Raw genomic sequence first — 19075 nt, 5'->3', positions numbered from 1 at the left:
GAGACCACTGCCGAGCTTGATTGTTTGGTTAGTCATGTTTGACAAATCAAGAACAACATCACCTGGAACCTGAAACCCATCTCAAAAGAGTTAATCTTTTTTTTCAATCTAATCCCAATCTAAAAGGATAACTAAAGAAGCGGAGATTTTTTTTGTAGAGAATACGCACGACGGTCTGATCAATTAGGCTTGTCGGCGAGGTGGAAACTTCAGTACCCATCTTTCGTCGCTAACAAATAACAAAAGCAATGGAGCAAAACTGAGAGAGATAGAGAGAAGAGTAGAAACCCTGGAAAAATCTAAAACCCTAGAGTTTTATTGCTTTGAGATGTTGTTGAAGAAGAAGACGATGAGAACCCCGAACCATATGGTTATGAGTGGTTTGTTTCGGTTTAATGAACCGGTGTGGTTATTTTGTTTTCCTCTCCCGGTTTAGTGACAAATTTCTTACCAATGGTGAGATTCTGTTCGTCTCGTGTGTTAGTACGCTGCAGCGGCAGCAGCAGTAGCAAACGTTACCACATGTTGTTGACTCGCTACTATTGCCATTACCGCATGTATTATGTTCATTTTGCTATTGTTATCGCTGCGGGTTGGTTTTGTGTTCATTTTACTGACTCTGTCATAATTTTACACTTAATTCTTATTTTATTTTTTATAAATTTGTATAATTATATTTTGAATCAACAAAATGTAATTTAAATACATTTACAACGATAAAAAAATAATTATTTAGCTAGTAATAATTTTTAGTTTAATATATAATTATAACAACATATTTTGTGATAAATCATAAGCTAAATTAAAACAAAAAATAATAAACCAAAACATTAGATTAAAAATTATAACTTGATAGATAACAATACTCATGAAATATTAATATTTTGAGTTTTTCTTTTCTTGTTTCTGAAAAGTTGATTTTGTAGATTAAAAATTGATATGATTTTTTAATTTATGCTTTTCTCCACATAGTATGTTATTTAATATTTCATTTTTTTTTACTAGAAAACTTTAAAATTAAGATAGAAATAAAATTTACATTTTTTAATATATGTGAAAATATCAAAACATTTTAGCAAGAACATAGAAAATACAAATTAAACTAGCAAATCACATTAATTATTATACTATTTTATCATAAAACTCACGCCTTAAAATATGATTCGAGAGTTATTGTAATAAAATAATTTTAACGGCAATTATAACTGCATAAACAAATAATTTTTCCTCCGACTGATTTAAGGCATTTACCATATCCTTTGGGATTCTTTTTGTGACACAGGGACCTACACTCATCGTCACAACAATCTTTTTCTTTTAGCGTTGCAAAACATCTTTTTCCTTCGATACTCATGTCGCCTATCACTTCTGTCATATGTTTAAAACATAATATCTTAGTCTATATGTATATATAAATAGAAAAATAAAAAAATATCTATTTTTCAAAAAGATATTTAATTTTATGGATATTGTTTATTTTAGTAAAAGATTTTAAACATCAAATACATAATTTCATTTTTTTTCCTTAAAAAAGCATATGATTGTTACTAAAATTATAAATTATGTGGCGATAATTTGAAATTATCATATTAATTTACACTTTAAAAACTGAATTGATATCAATAATCATTATAAAAAACTATATACATGCAGTGCGAAAAGAGATGAATTTTGCTGATGAACAAAATATGAATCATTACAGTTATGTTCAATCAATTCATGTCACAATAGTTCCTTATAATATGTTAAGACCATATGACTTCACCAAATCCGGAATTCCTAAAATATTTTTAGGACCAGTTTGTTAGGTATGTTTTTGACATAGAAAAATATATTTGTGATACTATGACATTAAAGAGGTGATTTCTTAAATAATGATATGTGTAAACTATCACAATTATAAACTTAAAGACAAACCTAGCGTAAGAACAGTGAAGATAATCAAAGTGATGAACGAGAGTTGAAAGTTTCTCTTCATCGTAAATGTTAAAAATGAATTGGTAGTATTTTACTATTTGAAAATAGAGAAGAGAGTGTAGGTTTATATAATAACGCAGTGTAACTTTCATCTAAACATATCTAATTTTAGTAATGTGCCACCGTAAATTCCTAACACACAAGCTCCAGTTTTTCTGCTTATATGACATGTGAACGCCTTAAACTCGCACTTTTTCTGCTTTATCACAAGACCATTAATTTTAAATTTTAAAAGAAACAAAGAATTGATTTTCAATAAGAAAACGATAAGTTAAATAAAAGAAGACATTTTAGTCAAACTTATCCTTCTTTTTGTTGTCAATTTATATGTATGATTTATTTATAGACTAGTGTTAGACCCGTACATCGTACGGGATAGTTTTAAGATCAAGATCATACATAGAATACTCTTTATACTTAAAAAATGCCTTGAATTATGAGCCTCTAAAGTCTAAAGTAAGATATATGTAAGAATGAAAAATTCAAAAAAGTAATAGTAATAGTTAGATATATTCGTCTCGGTCTTTCCTTTGATTTTATGAATCAATTTATTTCAAATGATTCACATTGTTATATATGAAGCAAATCCCATTAACACTCACTCATTTTTCCGAGCAAAATACAATACTAACGTTTGGAAGATAAAAAATTTGAATTTTGTTTCCTCCTCTTGTAATATTTTGATGCTGTTGTTCTCGTTTTCCTACACCTTAGCTAGGAAATCATTTCTCCATCCACATTGTTGTAATGGCTGAAACTAATAATCAACACCTGCAAGAAAGAAACTTGAAGTCAGATGGGTGAGATGAGAGAGATATTAAACATATAGAAATGAGAAACAGAGTATATGAAAGTCAGAGCCATATCTAGAAGTAGTTAGATTAGGCAAATACTGAATGAAGAACAAATGAAATCACAATCAAGTAATTTAGTAATTTAAAGATATAACAAAGTTAGCACATGGGCTCTACTGATCCTTGAAATCTTCATTATAAGTCACCTAGTAATTATTTTAGGGAAACATATCAGTTTTGAAATAGAAAACTACACACATTATGAATATATATCTTTCAATCAGCAAATATTCTAGATGATCTAATATTCAAATAAGCATTTGAATAGCACACAAAAAATTGAGACTGGAAGTACTAAGAGCTCTTACGTTCATCAGGTTCACCAACTCTCTTTACTTATCATTTATGTATTTCTCGTTATCGAATATGGAATACCGATGCATCATGGCAGTACTCATACCTGTCACAAATAAATCAAACAATGCTTAGATTTGTCCACTTGAATAAGATCCAAACTGAAGATACAATACGTGCTTCTAAATTACACAAGTGTGTAAATACACAAATATCATATTTCTAGTAGCAGAATTCAAAGATTCACAAACCATAAATTATAATCAGCATTTTTAACCAAACTCATGTAAAACCATAGAGAATAACTATGCGTTACCGAGAGAAAATAAATTTGAATTAAGAGTAGTGAAAACCTGAACGGACTTGTTTGATAGATTTGTCAAATTTAACTGACAGTAGTTTATATGGCAACCAGAAGAAGGAAAAAAAATCGATGTAGATTAGAGGAATACAAAGAAAGATTGTGAAGAACCCGAATTTGGATTTAAATAGGAGATGGATCGGTTGTAAATCACTCTTAACGTGGAAGTGTTAGTGGGAGTAAAATTAGGGATAAATTATTTACAGCTTTTGTTAATAAAATTAACTGGTTTCTCTAAGGTTTACACACAAAGTTATGGGCTTAGACTTTACCATTGCCAATATTTTGTTCAATTTCGTAAAACATGAAAATTGGGTCAGTTATTTTTTGTTTTTTTTCCTCATTTCACAATTCACACGATCAATTATAATTCTTTTTATTTGATTTTTTGCTTACAATAAATATAAACAAATATTTGATGTGGCAAATTTTTATTGGTCAGATGACTTGTGCTTTATAAGATAAAAAATTTCTCCGGCTCGATTTTCTTTTCAAATCATAACTGAATACGCTACATTAGTGAAATAATGGCATCTGTTTTTTTTATAACTAACTTACTAATATTCTCATAAATATTAATTAATTTTCAAAACTCCCTCAAAACAAAGCATGCAATAAACATCACCCATAAACTACCAAAAATCTAAATTCAATTTAATTATTAGAAATTGGAACAGTGGTTCTTGCTGAGTTAAGTGCAACGTCCACGAAACGCAATCACGATCGCGAAGCAGATCCTTAAAACAATCCCTGGTAACGGCGACAGCCACATGTTCTACTCTCAAGATCGCTAAGTCTTTCACGTAAAACGTACCGATCTCACCGTCCTTCGCATGTCTGATGAAAACGCCGGAAGTAAGTCTTTATTTTGCTTAATGATCAATAAACTAATCTTTGGCTTAGATGAAAGAGATCGAATTCTTGAAATCAATTGTTAAGTTTCCATGTACGTTAAGTTATATGATTTTGGTCTTTATGATAAATAACAACCTTTGAGAATAGAGACAATTGAGATTGAGCTAGGTTCTATGACTTGAATAATTCCCAAAAGTGTTGTCAAGTAGAAATTGAGATGCTTGCATCTTTTACTCCGCTGTGAAGTTAGCGAGGAAATATGGTCTGCAGTGACAAGGAGATTAGGTTACATACCCTTCTCTTTTCACACTTGGGAAGCTTTCACCGCCTGGCTAGATGTAAATGATCACATAGTGCCGAGATGCTTGCGTCGTTTCGCCGCCCAAGCAACGCTATATGCTTTATGGAAGGAGAGAAATAATCGATACCACAACAGCATTGCAACGGAGGTCCAGATCTTGTTCAAAGGTCTGGACAGGCAAATCAGAGATGTTATTCTAGCAAAACAGAGGAGAAAAAAATTTAAGGATCTGCTTTTGGTCTGGTTAAAATTTGACTAAGTAATCCTACTCAAAATTCTTCAGTCTATCTCCTCCCTAGTTTTTATTTTTTTGGACAAGGGATGAGAATATGTATCAAGGCTTTTGTAATTTTTCTAAAACTTCAAGTTTAATGAAAATTCACATATTTAGCAACAACAACAAAAAAGGTAGAAATTGAGATTTTTTTTTGGTTGGTGTTGGTAACTTGTTATGTCTTAATATTTTTGTTTTGAGTGTTAATTTTCAGGGATGATTCCATTTTCGTTTCTAGAGGATATTCATGAGAGGTTTGTTCGGACTTATGGACGCGCAATTCATTCAGCACAAGCTTATGCAATGAATGATGAGTTCTCAGCCAACAGATTGAGTATTACTCTAATGATCCTATTGCCGATAGGATTAATCTGAAATGCATCAGGTTATGTTTTTCTATGTAGATCTGATGGTTTGTTTACTATATGCGTCAACGGATTTTGAATTTTGTATGGTTTGGTAATGAATAGGTGAGGGATGCCGTGATAGAGAACATTGACGAAGTTCTTGATAGAGGCGAACGTCTTAAGCTTCTTGTCGACAAAACCGAAAATATGCAAGGGAATACTTTCCGGTTTCGAAAGCAAACTCGTGGTTTCATCAACATGACGAGGTGGAGAAATTGCAAGCTCATGTATGTTTTCCTGATTTCCTCAACCATAATTCCTTACCATGTTCATTATATACCTTGATCATGAATGCAAATGGTTTAAGCGAAGAAAATAACAGCTTGCTATATAGCCACTTTTGGAATAAGAACACATTCAACTAAGCATATTATATTAGCTCTAAGTCTCGAGAACATTGGAAGAAAGCACCAAGCAAAGCCTAATCTTTTTGATGCACTCTCATGTGTTATGTTTCTTGCAGGCTACTTTTAATACTAGTATTGTTGGTGATCATATACACCATTGTGGCCTTTGCCTGCCATGGACCAACTCTACCTGCTTGCGTTTATCTGAGTCTGTCATATGCAATTTCGTTGTGTGTATTCGTTCGTGCATGTGCAGCTAAGAGATCTCATCTTGTACATGTTTCTGCTTGCTGTATATGAAATGAGCTAATTTTAAAAAAAAATATCTATAGCATACGTGGAAGTGAAAATTTCATTGCTAAGCAAGTGATTGAATTCTTGTTATGAGTTATGACAGTATTTATAAATGTTTGTATTGAGATTTTGTGCGTGCGAGGTCAGGTCAGGTCACACAAGGGTTCACACCCATGCGCGTAAGCGAGTTGGTAATAAGGCATGAGAAGCGCACCTCATGAAGAATAAGTACGAGAAACATAATTATTCAAGCTAGTCACACAAATATGTTGATGACGTGTCATTCAAAGCTAGCGCACACCGAACATGCTCAACACGTAAATTCTCCCATAAACTAACATATGGACAGTTTCGAAATTCGAACCCATATAGTTTGGAGTGATTCGAATCCAATAATATTGTTTCCTTAATTCGAACCCAATAATATTGTTCTTATCAAACATATTCACTAACACTAAAGCAGCTCCGGGCCAATATATTTAGAAAAGGGGCTTTAGGGGAAATATTATTTTTATTTGGATATTATAAATTAAAAAGAAAATTTTTTTAAATACTTAAAATCTGTTTTTTTTAAAGGGTTAAAAAAATTGAATTCTTTTTTATTTTGTGAAAATTTAAAAATATTTGAGTTTAATTATATAATTTGCTAAAATTGACAAAATGAATATAAGAACATCACTTGTGTTAGTGAATTTTTTTTGTATAACCGGTTCTTTTAAGGGAAATTGGTAACAATAACCAAGAAAAAAACAAAATTAACCAACTAACTACTCTAACCATATATCTATAATATTCTCTGTATAATATATAATATATACTAATTTGTCTCTGCTATACACATTTCTACTACTATAAATTACACATATTCTATTTTCTAACAACCACTCTCTACCACCATTACATCACCTTCGACCATCGTACCACCACCGGAATACTACCGCCAGCGACCAACTCCGACGACCATCGTCGACAACCAATTCTGACGACCACTGCCGGTGACCACCGCCAACAACCAACTCCGGCAACCATTGTCGGTAACGACCGCCAGCGACAAACTCCAACGACCATCACCGGTGACCAACTCTGGCGACCATCGCCAGCAACCAACTCCGTCGATCATCGCTAGTGACGACCGCCGACGACAAATTCCGACGACCATTGCCAGCGACCAACTCCGATGACTAACTCTAGCAACCAACTCTGGCGATCAACTCCATGATCACTGCCGGTGATGAATTCTGAAGACCAATTCCGGCGATTACCGCCGGCGACCAATTCTGGCAACCACCGCCAGCGACTAACTCCGGCGACCACCTCCGCCGGCCACCATTGCACCATCAACTACCACAATCCTCAACACTACAATGATATTTTTCCCTATCCTTAATTCCAATTTTCTAATTTTTTCAAATAGTTAGTTATATATTACATTAGTTTTTTTATTTTGGTCGGTGACCAAATTCACCCTTCTTTTTAAAACAATTTTTTTACGATTTTTCTTTTGGTCGGATTTTTTAGGATTTAGATTTATATTTTCAATAATTTATATTTGTTATCTAAATCCTTACATTACTTGACCCTAAACCCTAGATAATATAACGGAGTTGTCGATGTTCATGTAATAAAGAAAAAAAAACCGCCACAGAAAATGATGAAGCAGAGCCCGTGCGAGACAATGTTCTCGTTAGCCGCGGACCTTTCCATTTCATCGGAGAAGTCTCTCACCTCGTGGAGTGACGGGAGCCAAAGAGAGCCAAAGATCATGACCGTCGATAAGCCAGGAGAGTATACAGGCATGTGCCGATGGACGATTGAGAGCTTCCCACGTGTTAAAGCTAAGGCACTGTGGAGCGAGTACTTCGATGTAGGAGGCTACGATTGTCGTCTCTTGGTTTACCCTAGAGGTGATTCTCAAGCTCTTCCTGGTTACATCAGCATCTATCTTCAGATCATGGACCCTCGTGGTACTACTTCTTCTCGTTAGGATTGTTTCGCTAGCTACCGTCTCTCTATCGTTAACCATGTCGATGATTCTCTAACAATCCATAAGGACTCTTGGCATAGATTCTCTAGTAAGAAGAAATCACATGGATGGTGTGATTTCGCCTTAAACTCGAGTATTTTGGATCCTAAGATGGGTTTTTTGTTTAACAAGGATTCCTTGCTTATCACGGCTGATATATTATTTCTGAATGAGTCTGTCAGCTTTAGTTTTGATAATAACAATGAGGAGAATTTCATAGCTGGACCAATGCCTGATGCGTTGAGTGGGGAGTTCACTTGGAAGGTACAGAATTTTAGTTTGTTTAAGGAAATGTTAAAGTCTCAGAAGATAATGAGCCCTGCTTTCCCAGCTGGGGAGTGTAACTTTAGGATCAGTATTTACCAGAGTGAGACTAATTCACAAGAATACATATCAATGTGTCTCGAGAGTAAAGCTGCCGAGAAGGCTTTGGTATCAGACAGAAGTAGTTGGTGTTTGTTTAGGATGTCAGCTTTGAACCAGAAGACTGAGTGCACTCACATGCATAGAGATTCTTATGGGAGGTTTGCTGCTGATAATAAGAACGGGGACAATACAAGTCTCGGCTGGAACGATTACATGAAGATGTCTGAATTTGTAAACCCGGAAGTAGGGTCTTTACTCGATGACACGGCTGTCTTTAGAGCCTCATTTCATGTTATCAAAGAGTTCAGTAGCTTTACTACGAATGAGACTGGACACATGGGAAAATTCACTTGGAGAGTTGAGAATTTCACAAGGTTTAATGATCTTCTTAAGAAGAGGGAGATAACCGGTCTTTGCATCAAAAGTAAGAGGTTTCAAATTGGGAACCGAGATTGTCGGCTTATTGTTTATCCCCGAGGTATGTAAGCGCATCTACAATTAGTGGAACTGTTATGCATTTTTTGATAACATGTTTTATATGGTGGAGACAATATAACCACTGTTTTAAATTTCTGTTGTACCTTGCTCTGAATGGCCTCAGGGCAGTCCAAGCCACCATCCCATCTTTCAGTATTTCTTGAAGTAACAGATTCAAGAAGCTCAAGTGACTGGAGCTGTTTTATTAGCCACAAGCTATCAGTTGTGAACCAGAGGTTGGAGGAGAAGTCGGTGATAATGGAATCTCAGAATCGTTACTCGAAAGCTGAAAAGGATTGGGGTTGGCGTGAATCTGTGACACTTACTAGTTTGTTAGATGAAGAATCTGGATTTCTTGTTCAAGACTCTATTGTATTCTCCGGTGAGGTTCTTTTGTTGAAAGAGACATCTTTAACAAGAGAGTACGTGGATGCTAATTCAGTTTCACAGAATGAGAAAAAAATTTCATTTACTTGGAAAGTGGAGAATTTCTTAGCCTTCAAGGAAATAATGGAAACAAGAAAGATTTTTAGCAAATTCTTTAAGGCTGGTGGATGTGACCTTCGAATTAGTGAGTTGTTAGATTTTTTTTACTATTGATGTTTATTATGAACTCCAATTGCTTAATGTGTGCCTTGTATGATGCAGGTGTATACGAGTGTGTTCAGACCATATGCATATATTTAGAGAGTGATCAGTCTGCAGCTGGTACAGATGTTGAAAACAATTTCTTGATTAAGTTCAAGATGGGTATTCTGAACCAAATGAATCCGGATAAAAGTGTGTGGAAGGAGTCATCTATACGTACCAAGACATGGAATTATTCTGTCCTAAAGTTTATGAATATGCCTGATATGTTAGAGCCTGATTCCGGGTTTTTTGTGCGTGACGCTGTTGTTTTTGTGTGTGAAATATTGGATTTTTCAGACCTAAAGGTTAGTTTACATATACTCTATTTCATCCTTAAACAGTCTAGTAATGTTATTAACATTACATTATGATTCTAAGGCCATTCTTTTTTTAGGGGTTGGCTTCAGATGGTGATCAAGATGCCTTAACCACCAGTCCTGATGAAAGTGAGGAAGACACATTCCGAGATTTTCTTTCGAGAGCTGGAGTCCATCTCACGTTTGGAGAGAATTCTTCCCAACCACAAGTTACTCTCCTAGAAAAGCATATAATGGATGCGGATGCCATTGCTGGTTTACTTAATGACTTGCGTGTTTATCTTGATGATCCAACTAAAGTAAAACGTATGCTTCTTCCGACTAAAACATCATGTAGTGATAGAAGCAAGCTAACAAAGAGTGATGAATCTTCACTCAGCCTGATGAGTTTGATGATGGGTGTTAAAGTTCTACAGCATGCAATTATTGATATACTTCTAGATATAATGGTTGAGTGTTGCAATACTTCGGAGGAAGGGTCTCATTGCGATGGCTGCGTGGCTGCAACTTCGGAGGTAAGCCTCTCATACTGCTGAAAGCTATCGAGCAACTTTTCTTTTTATTTGCTCAACTGTTTTTCTGACCAACGGTAAAATTAATGTTTTGGTCGTCAGACAAAGTAGTCAGAACAGTCAGAGGAACTATTGGAACTAATTGTTAATTCACTAAAAACAGTTGATGATGCGGCTGTTCCACAAGGTTTTCCGGAAGAGAAAAGACCACCAGACTCTGCTCAAAAGATTGCTCTTATTTTAGATAGAGCCCCCAAACATTTGCAACAAGATTTGGTTAGTCTGGTTCCCAAATTAGTTGAGAACTCATACCATCCACTGGCTGTCTATGCACTTATTGAATGGCTTCAAAAGCCTAAAGTCGAACCAGCACTGCGTGAACCAGTAAGTGCAAGTTCATTTCATGAACCAGAAGTTTTATAAACATCTCCTTCATTATGATGTTTTTATGTGGCACAGGTATACAATGCTCTTAGCCAGTTAGAATGCGCCAGTGAAGTGTGTGAGTGCATTCTACTTAAGTCATATGAGCTTCTAAGTAACTCAAATGAGGAGTCTCTTGTGGCGACCATTCCTTTCATACTTAAAACTGCTTCCAAGTGCCAACAACTACCTGAAGCCGTAAGCATTTCGTTTTGGTGTCTCAGTTGTGATGAAATATTTTTCCTAGTCTTGGATAACCTAAGAATTTTCCTTTGCAGGTAAGGTTAGTTAGTGAGCGACCTAAAAGTCTTGGTGCTGATATTGCCGAAATGATACTTAAGTACAAAAACTGTGACGACAGTCTACGCAACTTCTGATTCAGGCCATTTTCTTTGGGGTTTTGTTTTTGTATTTCTAGATTTGGAGTTTTGGTTTTAAGATTTACATATTATTCTATTTTATCAATTTATCACTATGTTGAGATATGAAATTTGTTGTCAGGATTATCAGGTTTTGTTATGCCATGTGCAATTCAAAGGTTTAGCCAAAATCTTGAGAAATCTTCCATTATGTTTGGGAAGAAAGTTTTGTCTGATATCAGAGTTCAGTTAAAATCTGTATGCCTCAAAATTTCACTTGTGTAGAATACATGTCGTCTTAATCAGTTTTGGTTTTCAGTACTATATAACACCTCTATAGATATCGTTTCAGTTTTGTTCGGTTTAGAACCATGTACTATGTAAATGAAATTTCATAGTGAAACATTAATATTATATGTATTAACTGGAATTGCACAGGTGAAAAAAAATAAAATTGATCCACCTTAGTTGTTGTAACCAAGCTGGGGCACTAAAATCTAAAAAGATCAAATAACAAATTACATGGAAAACCAAGTGGTCTTGGTCTAGTGGTTTCCACTTGAAGAAAAGAGTTGCCCTATTTGTCTAGACCATTAAACAATTCTCCTCAAGCCTGAAACACTAGTTATTTCCATTTGGACAGGGGTTTTCATCTGGTTTTCCTCGGATCTTAGGGGGATTAGGGGCCTCCACCCTGAACCTCCTAGTTATTTAAAAAAAAAAGTCTCATGGGAAGCAAATTTAGGAATTGCAACTGCACATGAGGAAGCAAACTTAGACGTATATGCTTTGTTCTTTGTTAATTGAACAACTGGGCCTTGGAATAGATTCGTTGTGTCAATAAACAAACGTGTGCATTAATTTATGGATACTTGTACGTTGAATAGTCAGCCCAGTGCCCACAACTAGTGACTGATTTATTAACAGTCGTTTAACAATCATATCACACGTATGCGGAGAAAATAAATAACAAATAACATCTCTCTCAATCTTTAGAATACGATCGTTGAGAGAAACGAAACAGCTTTGAACGAGTAAAGTTCTCATTCCTTTTTTTTTTTGTTCTAAACGTTTTTCTTCCTTGTTTTTTTAATTTGAATATGTTTACACAGTTGGAGGAACAATGATGATGACACTTGTTAAAGGTCCAGCTCTCGACCTCTTTTGGACAAAAGGACCCTCTACACAGAACACAACTGGGACCGATATTCATAGCTCCATCAAAGGAGCAATTTTGGTGACAAATGGTTGTTTCAGTTATGCATGCTTCATGATTCTCCAAGTAAGGCAATTTTTGTTTAAATAAAAGAAAATATACTTATAGATTGATACTGACGATGAATCAAATGTTTTTTTTAGGCGATTACGTTGAAAACATACCCGGCTGAGCTTTCTTTGGCAACATGGATATGCCTGTAAGTATATGTGGACAAGCTCAAGTTGAAGATGAAGTTCAAGAAGCTAGCTCAAGTTGAAGATGAAGTTCAAAAAGCTGTACAAAATATGTCTGCACAAGCTTCTGTCTCGGCACAGGCGTCTGATGTATGCACAAGCGTCTGTCTGATAAAAGATCATCAGAGGCCTGTTGATTCTGTTTGTATGTCTTGGTTTCGAAGATTTATGAAGATATACTTAAGACACGTTTTGGGATATTACTTGGAGGTAAAGCACGAAGAAAAAGAAAGCTTGAAGATATTTAGAAGATTTAATGGAAAAAGAAAATATTCGTTTAACAAAGAATAAAGTTAAATGGAATATTTCCTCTTGATTTTAGGAAAGTTGTTAGCCTTGGGAGAGACACGAAATCCCTTAAATATAGAGGGTTTAGGACTTAGAAACTTATCTCTTCGGAACGTGAAAAAAAGAGGAAAAACCTTGTCCTTTTGGCATCTTTGGAGGAAAAGGGTGAGGGTTTTTGTTTCTAAATGAGAGTCTTGGGTGTAGATCAGTGTTGCTGATCTTAGGGATCTCTTAGTGAGTTGGGAATAGATTGGGAACAAGTTAAGAAAAGATCTTAGGTTTGTGTAAGTCCAATATTGAGCACTAACTGTAATTGTGCTCAAGAAGTATTACCAACAAAGTTTGAGGACGTAGGCATTTGCTGAACCTCGTTAAAAATTGTGTGTCTCTTGTCTCTTCTACACTAACAATGTCTAATGGGGACAATAGAGGGAGCAGTTGTGGCATTAGTGATAGAGAAAGGGAATCCTGCCGCGTGGGCTATCGGTTGGGACAACAAACTTCTTACCGTCACTTACAGTGTAAGATTCACACCATGCATGTCTTACTAAAGTAGTGACTACCTTGTAAGGTTGTTTCCTCATAAAAAGTTAAATCTATTGGAACATAAAATTCATGCACGGGATAATGTGCTCAGCACTTGGTTACTACATTGGAGGAGTGGTGATGAAAACTAGAGGTCCTGTGTTTGTAACAGCTTTCAAACCTCTTTGTATGTCGTTGTAGCGATTAAGTCGAGCATCATCTTTGCTGAGCAGATGTACCTAGGAAGGTAAGTAAAGACATTAAAACACCAACATTAGACAAGAGTTAATTAAAACAAAAATAATGAAAAGATCTTGTTCTATGTGGCAGGGCTCTTGGTGCAGCAATTATATGTGCAGGACTATATCTTGTGATATGGGGCAAAGCCAAAGATTACAAACATCCTTTTACTCCACAAGTAGATGATGATGTAGCAAAGGAAAACACTATTGTGAGCGGAAATACGAAGGATAGTATTAATCTTGAAGTCATTACTATCAACAAGAAAGAAGAACAAAGACATATTGTTGTGGAAACAGTGTTTTAACTTATACGGGGTTCAGAGCAATTGTGGGATAAAATTGCTAACTATCATGGGGGCAACAAAAAAAGAAATTCTTAGAGGAAAAGAGATGCGAAAAAAGAAGTAAAATTTTGGATTCATGCAATACACAATAAAAATAATCATTACTATGTTTTGGATACACCAAAATGTTTTCGTACCTATATTGTAGAGAATATATATATTAATCGAGAANGAGTTAATTAAAACAAAAATAATGAAAAGATCTTGTTCTATGTGGCAGGGCTCTTGGTGCAGCAATTATATGTGCAGGACTATATCTTGTGATATGGGGCAAAGCCAAAGATTACAAACATCCTTTTACTCCACAAGTAGATGATGATGTAGCAAAGGAAAACACTATTGTGAGCGGAAATACGAAGGATAGTATTAATCTTGAAGTCATTACTATCAACAAGAAAGAAGAACAAAGACATATTGTTGTGGAAACAGTGTAAGTTAAACTTATACGGGGTTCAGAGCAATTGTGGGATAAAATTGCTAACTATCATGGGGGCAACAAAAAAAGAAATTCTTAGAGGAAAAGAGATGCGAAAAAGAAGTAAAATTTTGGATTCATGCAATACACAATAAAAATAATCATTACTATGTTTTGGATACACCAAAATGTTTTCATACCTATATTGTAGAGAATATATATATTAATCGAGAAAGAAGTTACCATTCTCTTGAAACGTGAAAATTAACCATTTTAACATCTTCCATACTTATTATTTTATTGAAGAGATTACTGATGGAAAAATAAATTATACCGCGTTAACGACATAGTCATATTGTTACCACTATCTAGGAACTACTCAAATTTTTCTTGGACAACATGTTGTGAAAATGATGTGGGTTAACTGCAAATGTTATTTTGAATATATATGTACATTTTTTAAGTACATTTTGGGTTCTATCCTTTTATTTTATACTTATTTACAAATTTAATCTCTAAAAAATTTCTAAAAATAACATTATTTCAGATTTTGTTTTCTAAATATTTTACGTACTATTCCAATTTTAAAAAATACAGCAGAATCAATATGGAAACCGAAACTATGATAGATTTAACCACACTTTCTATTATGTATTGAAGATATTCTATCTCTGAATCTTTTGCACACAAATAAAACAACAATTTGATTCATATTTTGTTTTCCAAAACCTGTGAGTTTTGATTCTTAATATAAAAGGAACTTCGATTCACATTTATTTAAATAATATAATTAATATATATAAACTTAATAAAAATTTTAAAATATTACGAATATGTAAAATTAAAAAAATTTAAAATACTATATAATATGGTTAGATAGTAGATGAGTTATAAAGAAGAGATCTTGAAATTAATAAAATATCATTAAATTTGTGCTAACACGGGTTAAATCCTCATTATATTATTTGTCAACACTACTGATATTAGAATATTTGACATATAAAAATTAAGTTGATTTAACTAAGATTGTGTAAAATAATTAAATCATTAAGAAAAATATGACTTAATCATAGCGTATAAATGATTTAATCATAGCGTATAAATGACTTACTATGTATTAGATCCCTTATCTTTTGTTATAATAATTAAAAATCAATCTCAAACACTAAACAAAACAAACTAATATAACAAATAGTCATGAAGTATATTGCGGGTTAAAAAATTAATATAAATATTCAGCTGCATAAACGATTGAGAAATTGAATTATTCCTTTATTTTTATTTGGAAAATATCTAATATTTAACAAATGAAATATAAAATATAAATAATAATAAAAATTATATACACACGGTGTACTGCGGGTTAAAATCTAGTGTCATCTACAAAACAAAAACAAAAGAACGCATTTTGCATTAATTATTTCATAATACATTATGAAAAAGTCGGAAATGTTACCCAAAAAGGAAAAAAAATTGAAACAAAAGCATTTTGGACAACAAAAATCAAATTTGAGTTTAAGGAAATTGAAAGAACAGGCATGGGGGAGGAGTCGAGGAGGCGCATGTTAACTCAACACGCGTATGTTAAATCCTGTCTTTGCCCTCTCTCTTAACAAGAAAAAAAAAAAAAAGAAAAAAAGAAATTGATCAACCTAGATAAAATAGCAGAAGAGAGCTGTGAGAGGAAACAAAAAAAAAAAAATTGAAGAAAAAAAAACCGCCATTGAAATGATGAAGCAAAGCTCATCGGAGGCAGTGTCATCGTCTTCTTCATCAGCCGCCGCGGACCAATCTCATCCCTCCGTTTCTTCATCTTCATCGGAGAAGCCTCTCTCGTCGTCTTCGATTTCTCCAGCGGAAGACCTTCAGGTTGGATCGTCGAGAGATGGAAGCGGAGGTGCGCAAGAGATCGTAGCCGTCGATCGGCCAGGAGAGTACACGGCGTTGTGTAGATGGACGGTTGAGAGCTTCCCACGTGTTAAAGCTAAGGCACTGTGGAGCAAGTACTTCGATGTAGGAGGCTACGATTGTCGTCTCCTTGTTTACCCTAGAGGTGATTCTCAGGCTCTTCCTGGTTACATCAGCATCTATCTTCAGATCATGGACCCTCGTGGTACTACTTCTTCTCGTTGGGATTGTTTCGCTAGCTACCGTCTCTCTATCGTTAACCATGTCGATGATTCTTTAACAATCCATAAGGATTCTTGGCATAGGTTCTCTAGTAAGAAGAAATCTCATGGATGGTGTGATTTCACCTTAAACTCTAGTATTTTGGATCCTAAGATGGGTTTTTTGTTTAACAACGATTCGTTGCTTATCACTGCTGATATCTTGATTCTAAACGAGTCTGTGAGCTTTAGCCGTGATAGTAACAATGAGGGCCAGTCGCTGTATAAGGAAAATTCCATAGCTGGGCCAATGCCGGATGTGTTGAGTGGGAAGTTCACTTGGAAGGTAAATAATTTTAGTTTGTTTAAGGAAATGATTAAGACACAGAAGATAATGAGCCCTGTTTTCCCAGCTGGGGAGTGTAATTTAAGGATTAGTGTGTACCAGAGTGTGGTTAATTCGCAAGAATACATTTCTATGTGTTTGGAGAGTAAAGAGACCGAGAAGACTTTGGTTTCGGATAGGAGCTGTTGGTGTTTGTTTAGGATGTCAGCTTTGAATCAGAAGCCTGGCTGCACTCACATGCATAGAGATTCTTATGGGAGGTTTGCTGCTGATAATAAGAGTGGGGACAATACGAGCTTGGGCTGGAATGATTACATGAAGATGTCTGACTTTATGAACCCGGAAGCTGGGTTTTTACTCGATGACATGGCTGTATTTAGCACCTCATTCCATGTTATCAAAGAGTTCAGTAGCTTTACTAAGAATGGAGGGTTGGTTGGGGGAAGGAATGGGCCTGGAGCTAGGAAGTCAGATGGACACATGGGAAAATTCACTTGGAGAATTGAAAACTTCACAAGGTTGAAGGATCTTCTAAAGAAGCGGAAGATAACAGGTCTTTGCATAAAAAGTAAGAGGTTTCAAATTGGAAACCGGGATTGTCGACTTATTGTTTATCCCCGAGGTATGTAAGTGCTCTAGATTGTCTACATTGGAATTGTAGTGTATTCACAAGATTTTTATGCTATGCTGTTTTAGCTCGGTTCCAAAAATTCTGCTTTTCCTTCTTAATGAGTTGTCTGATTGCTGCATTTGTAGAGTTCAATATCTGAACTGATGGTCTTACTCTTATGGCCTCAGGGCAGTCCCAGCCACCATGCCATCTTTCTGTATTTCTTGAAGTGACAGATTCACGAAGCTCAAGTGATTGGAGCTGTTTTGTTAGCCACCGACTATCAGTTGTGAACCAGAGATTGGAGGAGAAGTCGGTGACAAAGGAATCTCAGAATCGTTACTCGAAGGCTGCAAAGGATTGGGGTTGGCGTGAATTTGTGACACTTACTAGTTTGTTTGATCAAGACTCTGGATTTCTTGTTCAAGACACTGTTGTATTCTCCGCTGAGGTTCTTATCTTAAAAGAGACATCTTTAACAAAAGAGTACGTGGATGCGGAATCAGCTAATTCAGTTTCACAGAATGAGAACAACGTAAAAAAAAGTTCATTTACTTGGAAAGTGGAAAATTTCTTAGCCTTCAAGGAAATAATGGAAACACGAAAGATTTTTAGCAAATTCTTTCAGGCTGGTGGGTGTGAACTCCGGATTGGTGAGTGGTTAGACTTTTTCCTTATCTACCATCTTCGATTATTAATGTTTATGAACTACAATTGCTTAATGTGTGCTTTGTATAATGCAGGTGTATACGAGTCCTTTGACACCATATGCATATATTTAGAGAGTGACCAATCTGCGGGTACAGATGTGGACAATAATTTTTGGGTTAAGTACAAGATGGGTATTCTGAACCAAAAGAATCCGACCAAAAGTGTGTGGAAGGAGTCATCTATATGTACCAAGACATGGAATAATTCTGTTCTACAGTTTATGAAGGTGTCTGACATGTTGGAGGCTGATGCTGGGTTTCTTTTGCGTGACACTGTTGTTTTTGTGTGTGAAATATTGGATTGTTGTCCTTGGTTTGAGTTTTCGGACCTAGAGGTTAGTTTATGCTCCATTTATCTATAAACAAGTTAATACGAACTCTTCCTTTGTATATATATCTTCTGCATCATGGAGTTTTTCCCTTTCTTTCTTGCACCCTTGGAGACCTTTTATATTCTTGATCTTACATTATGGATTCTATGTCTGGTCTATTCTTTTGCCAGGTATTGGCTTCAGATGATGACCAAGATGCCTTAACCACTGATCCTGATGATATTATTGATTCTGAGGAAAGTGAGGGCATAAGCGGAGATGAGGAAGATACATTCCGAGATTTTCTTTCCCGAGCTGGATTCCATCTCACGTTCGGGGAGAATCCTTCACAACCACAAGTTACTCTCCGTGAGAAGCTTCTAATGGATGCGGGTGCAATTGCTGGGTTTCTTACTGGCTTGCGTGTATATCTTGATGATCCTACTAAAGTAAAGCGTTTACTTCTTCCAACTAAAATATCTTGTAATGATAGAAGCAAGCTAACAAAGAGTGAGGAATCTTCACCCAGCCTGATGAATTTGCTGATGGGTGTTAAAGTTCTACAGCAAGCAATTATTGATTTACTTCTAGATATTATGGTAGAGTGTTGCCAACCTTCAGAGGAAGGCTCTCACTCTGAGTCGTCTTTATTG

At 35.2% G+C, this 19075-nt stretch overlaps 4 protein-coding genes, 1 long non-coding RNA gene and 1 pseudogene across 5 annotated transcripts in view; 3 read left to right on the top strand and 3 right to left on the bottom strand.

Moving 5' to 3' along the window:
- Positions 1-318, bottom strand: part of LOC104752171 (putative exosome complex component rrp40) — a gene marked incomplete in the record, with an annotated part of 3236 nt that extends 2918 nt beyond the window's left edge. Inside the window, 2 exon segments of the mRNA XM_019237943.1 lie at positions 1-69; positions 170-318. Of these exon segments, the coding sequence (XP_019093488.1) occupies positions 1-69; positions 170-220 (120 nt within the window).
- On the bottom strand, positions 1083-1997 carry LOC109129658 (putative defensin-like protein 137). Its single transcript, XM_019238190.1, has 2 exons — positions 1918-1997; positions 1083-1368 (listed from the first exon to the last, which is right to left on the bottom strand). The coding sequence occupies exons 1-2, from the start codon at positions 1976-1978 to the stop codon at positions 1190-1192; spliced, it is 240 nt and encodes a 79-aa protein (XP_019093735.1). The 5' UTR covers positions 1979-1997; the 3' UTR covers positions 1083-1189.
- LOC104752170 lies at positions 2454-3377 on the bottom strand. The gene is made up of 2 exons (XR_002035832.1): positions 3140-3377; positions 2454-2748 (listed from the first exon to the last, which is right to left on the bottom strand). It is a non-coding gene; the product is annotated as an uncharacterized LOC104752170 (long non-coding RNA).
- Positions 7543-11294, top strand: LOC104753991. Its single transcript, XM_019238335.1, is given in 7 exon segments — positions 7543-8831; positions 8955-9401; positions 9479-9765; positions 9855-10292; positions 10392-10673; positions 10749-10910; positions 10991-11294. Coding segments are annotated over 5 exon segments (2400 nt in total). The 5' UTR covers positions 7543-7612; the 3' UTR covers positions 10401-10673; positions 10749-10910; positions 10991-11294.
- On the top strand, positions 10459-14356 carry LOC109129549 (annotated as a pseudogene).
- The window catches only part of LOC104753989, a 7968-nt gene continuing 4869 nt past the window's right edge, over positions 15977-19075 (top strand). Inside the window, exons 1-4 of the mRNA XM_010476156.2 lie at positions 15977-17413; positions 17590-18054; positions 18145-18446; positions 18614-19072. Of these exons, the coding sequence (XP_010474458.1) occupies positions 16066-17413; positions 17590-18054; positions 18145-18446; positions 18614-19072 (2574 nt within the window). The 5' untranslated portion in view covers positions 15977-16065. The remainder of the gene's footprint in view (positions 17414-17589; positions 18055-18144; positions 18447-18613; positions 19073-19075) is intronic.

The sequence above is a fragment of the Camelina sativa genome, chromosome 16, assembly GCF_000633955.1.
Source record: "Camelina sativa cultivar DH55 chromosome 16, Cs, whole genome shotgun sequence".
Classification (NCBI taxonomy): domain Eukaryota; kingdom Viridiplantae; phylum Streptophyta; class Magnoliopsida; order Brassicales; family Brassicaceae; genus Camelina; species Camelina sativa.
The sequence above is the reverse complement of the archived record's forward strand: the minus strand, read 5'-3'. Positions and strand labels throughout refer to the sequence as shown.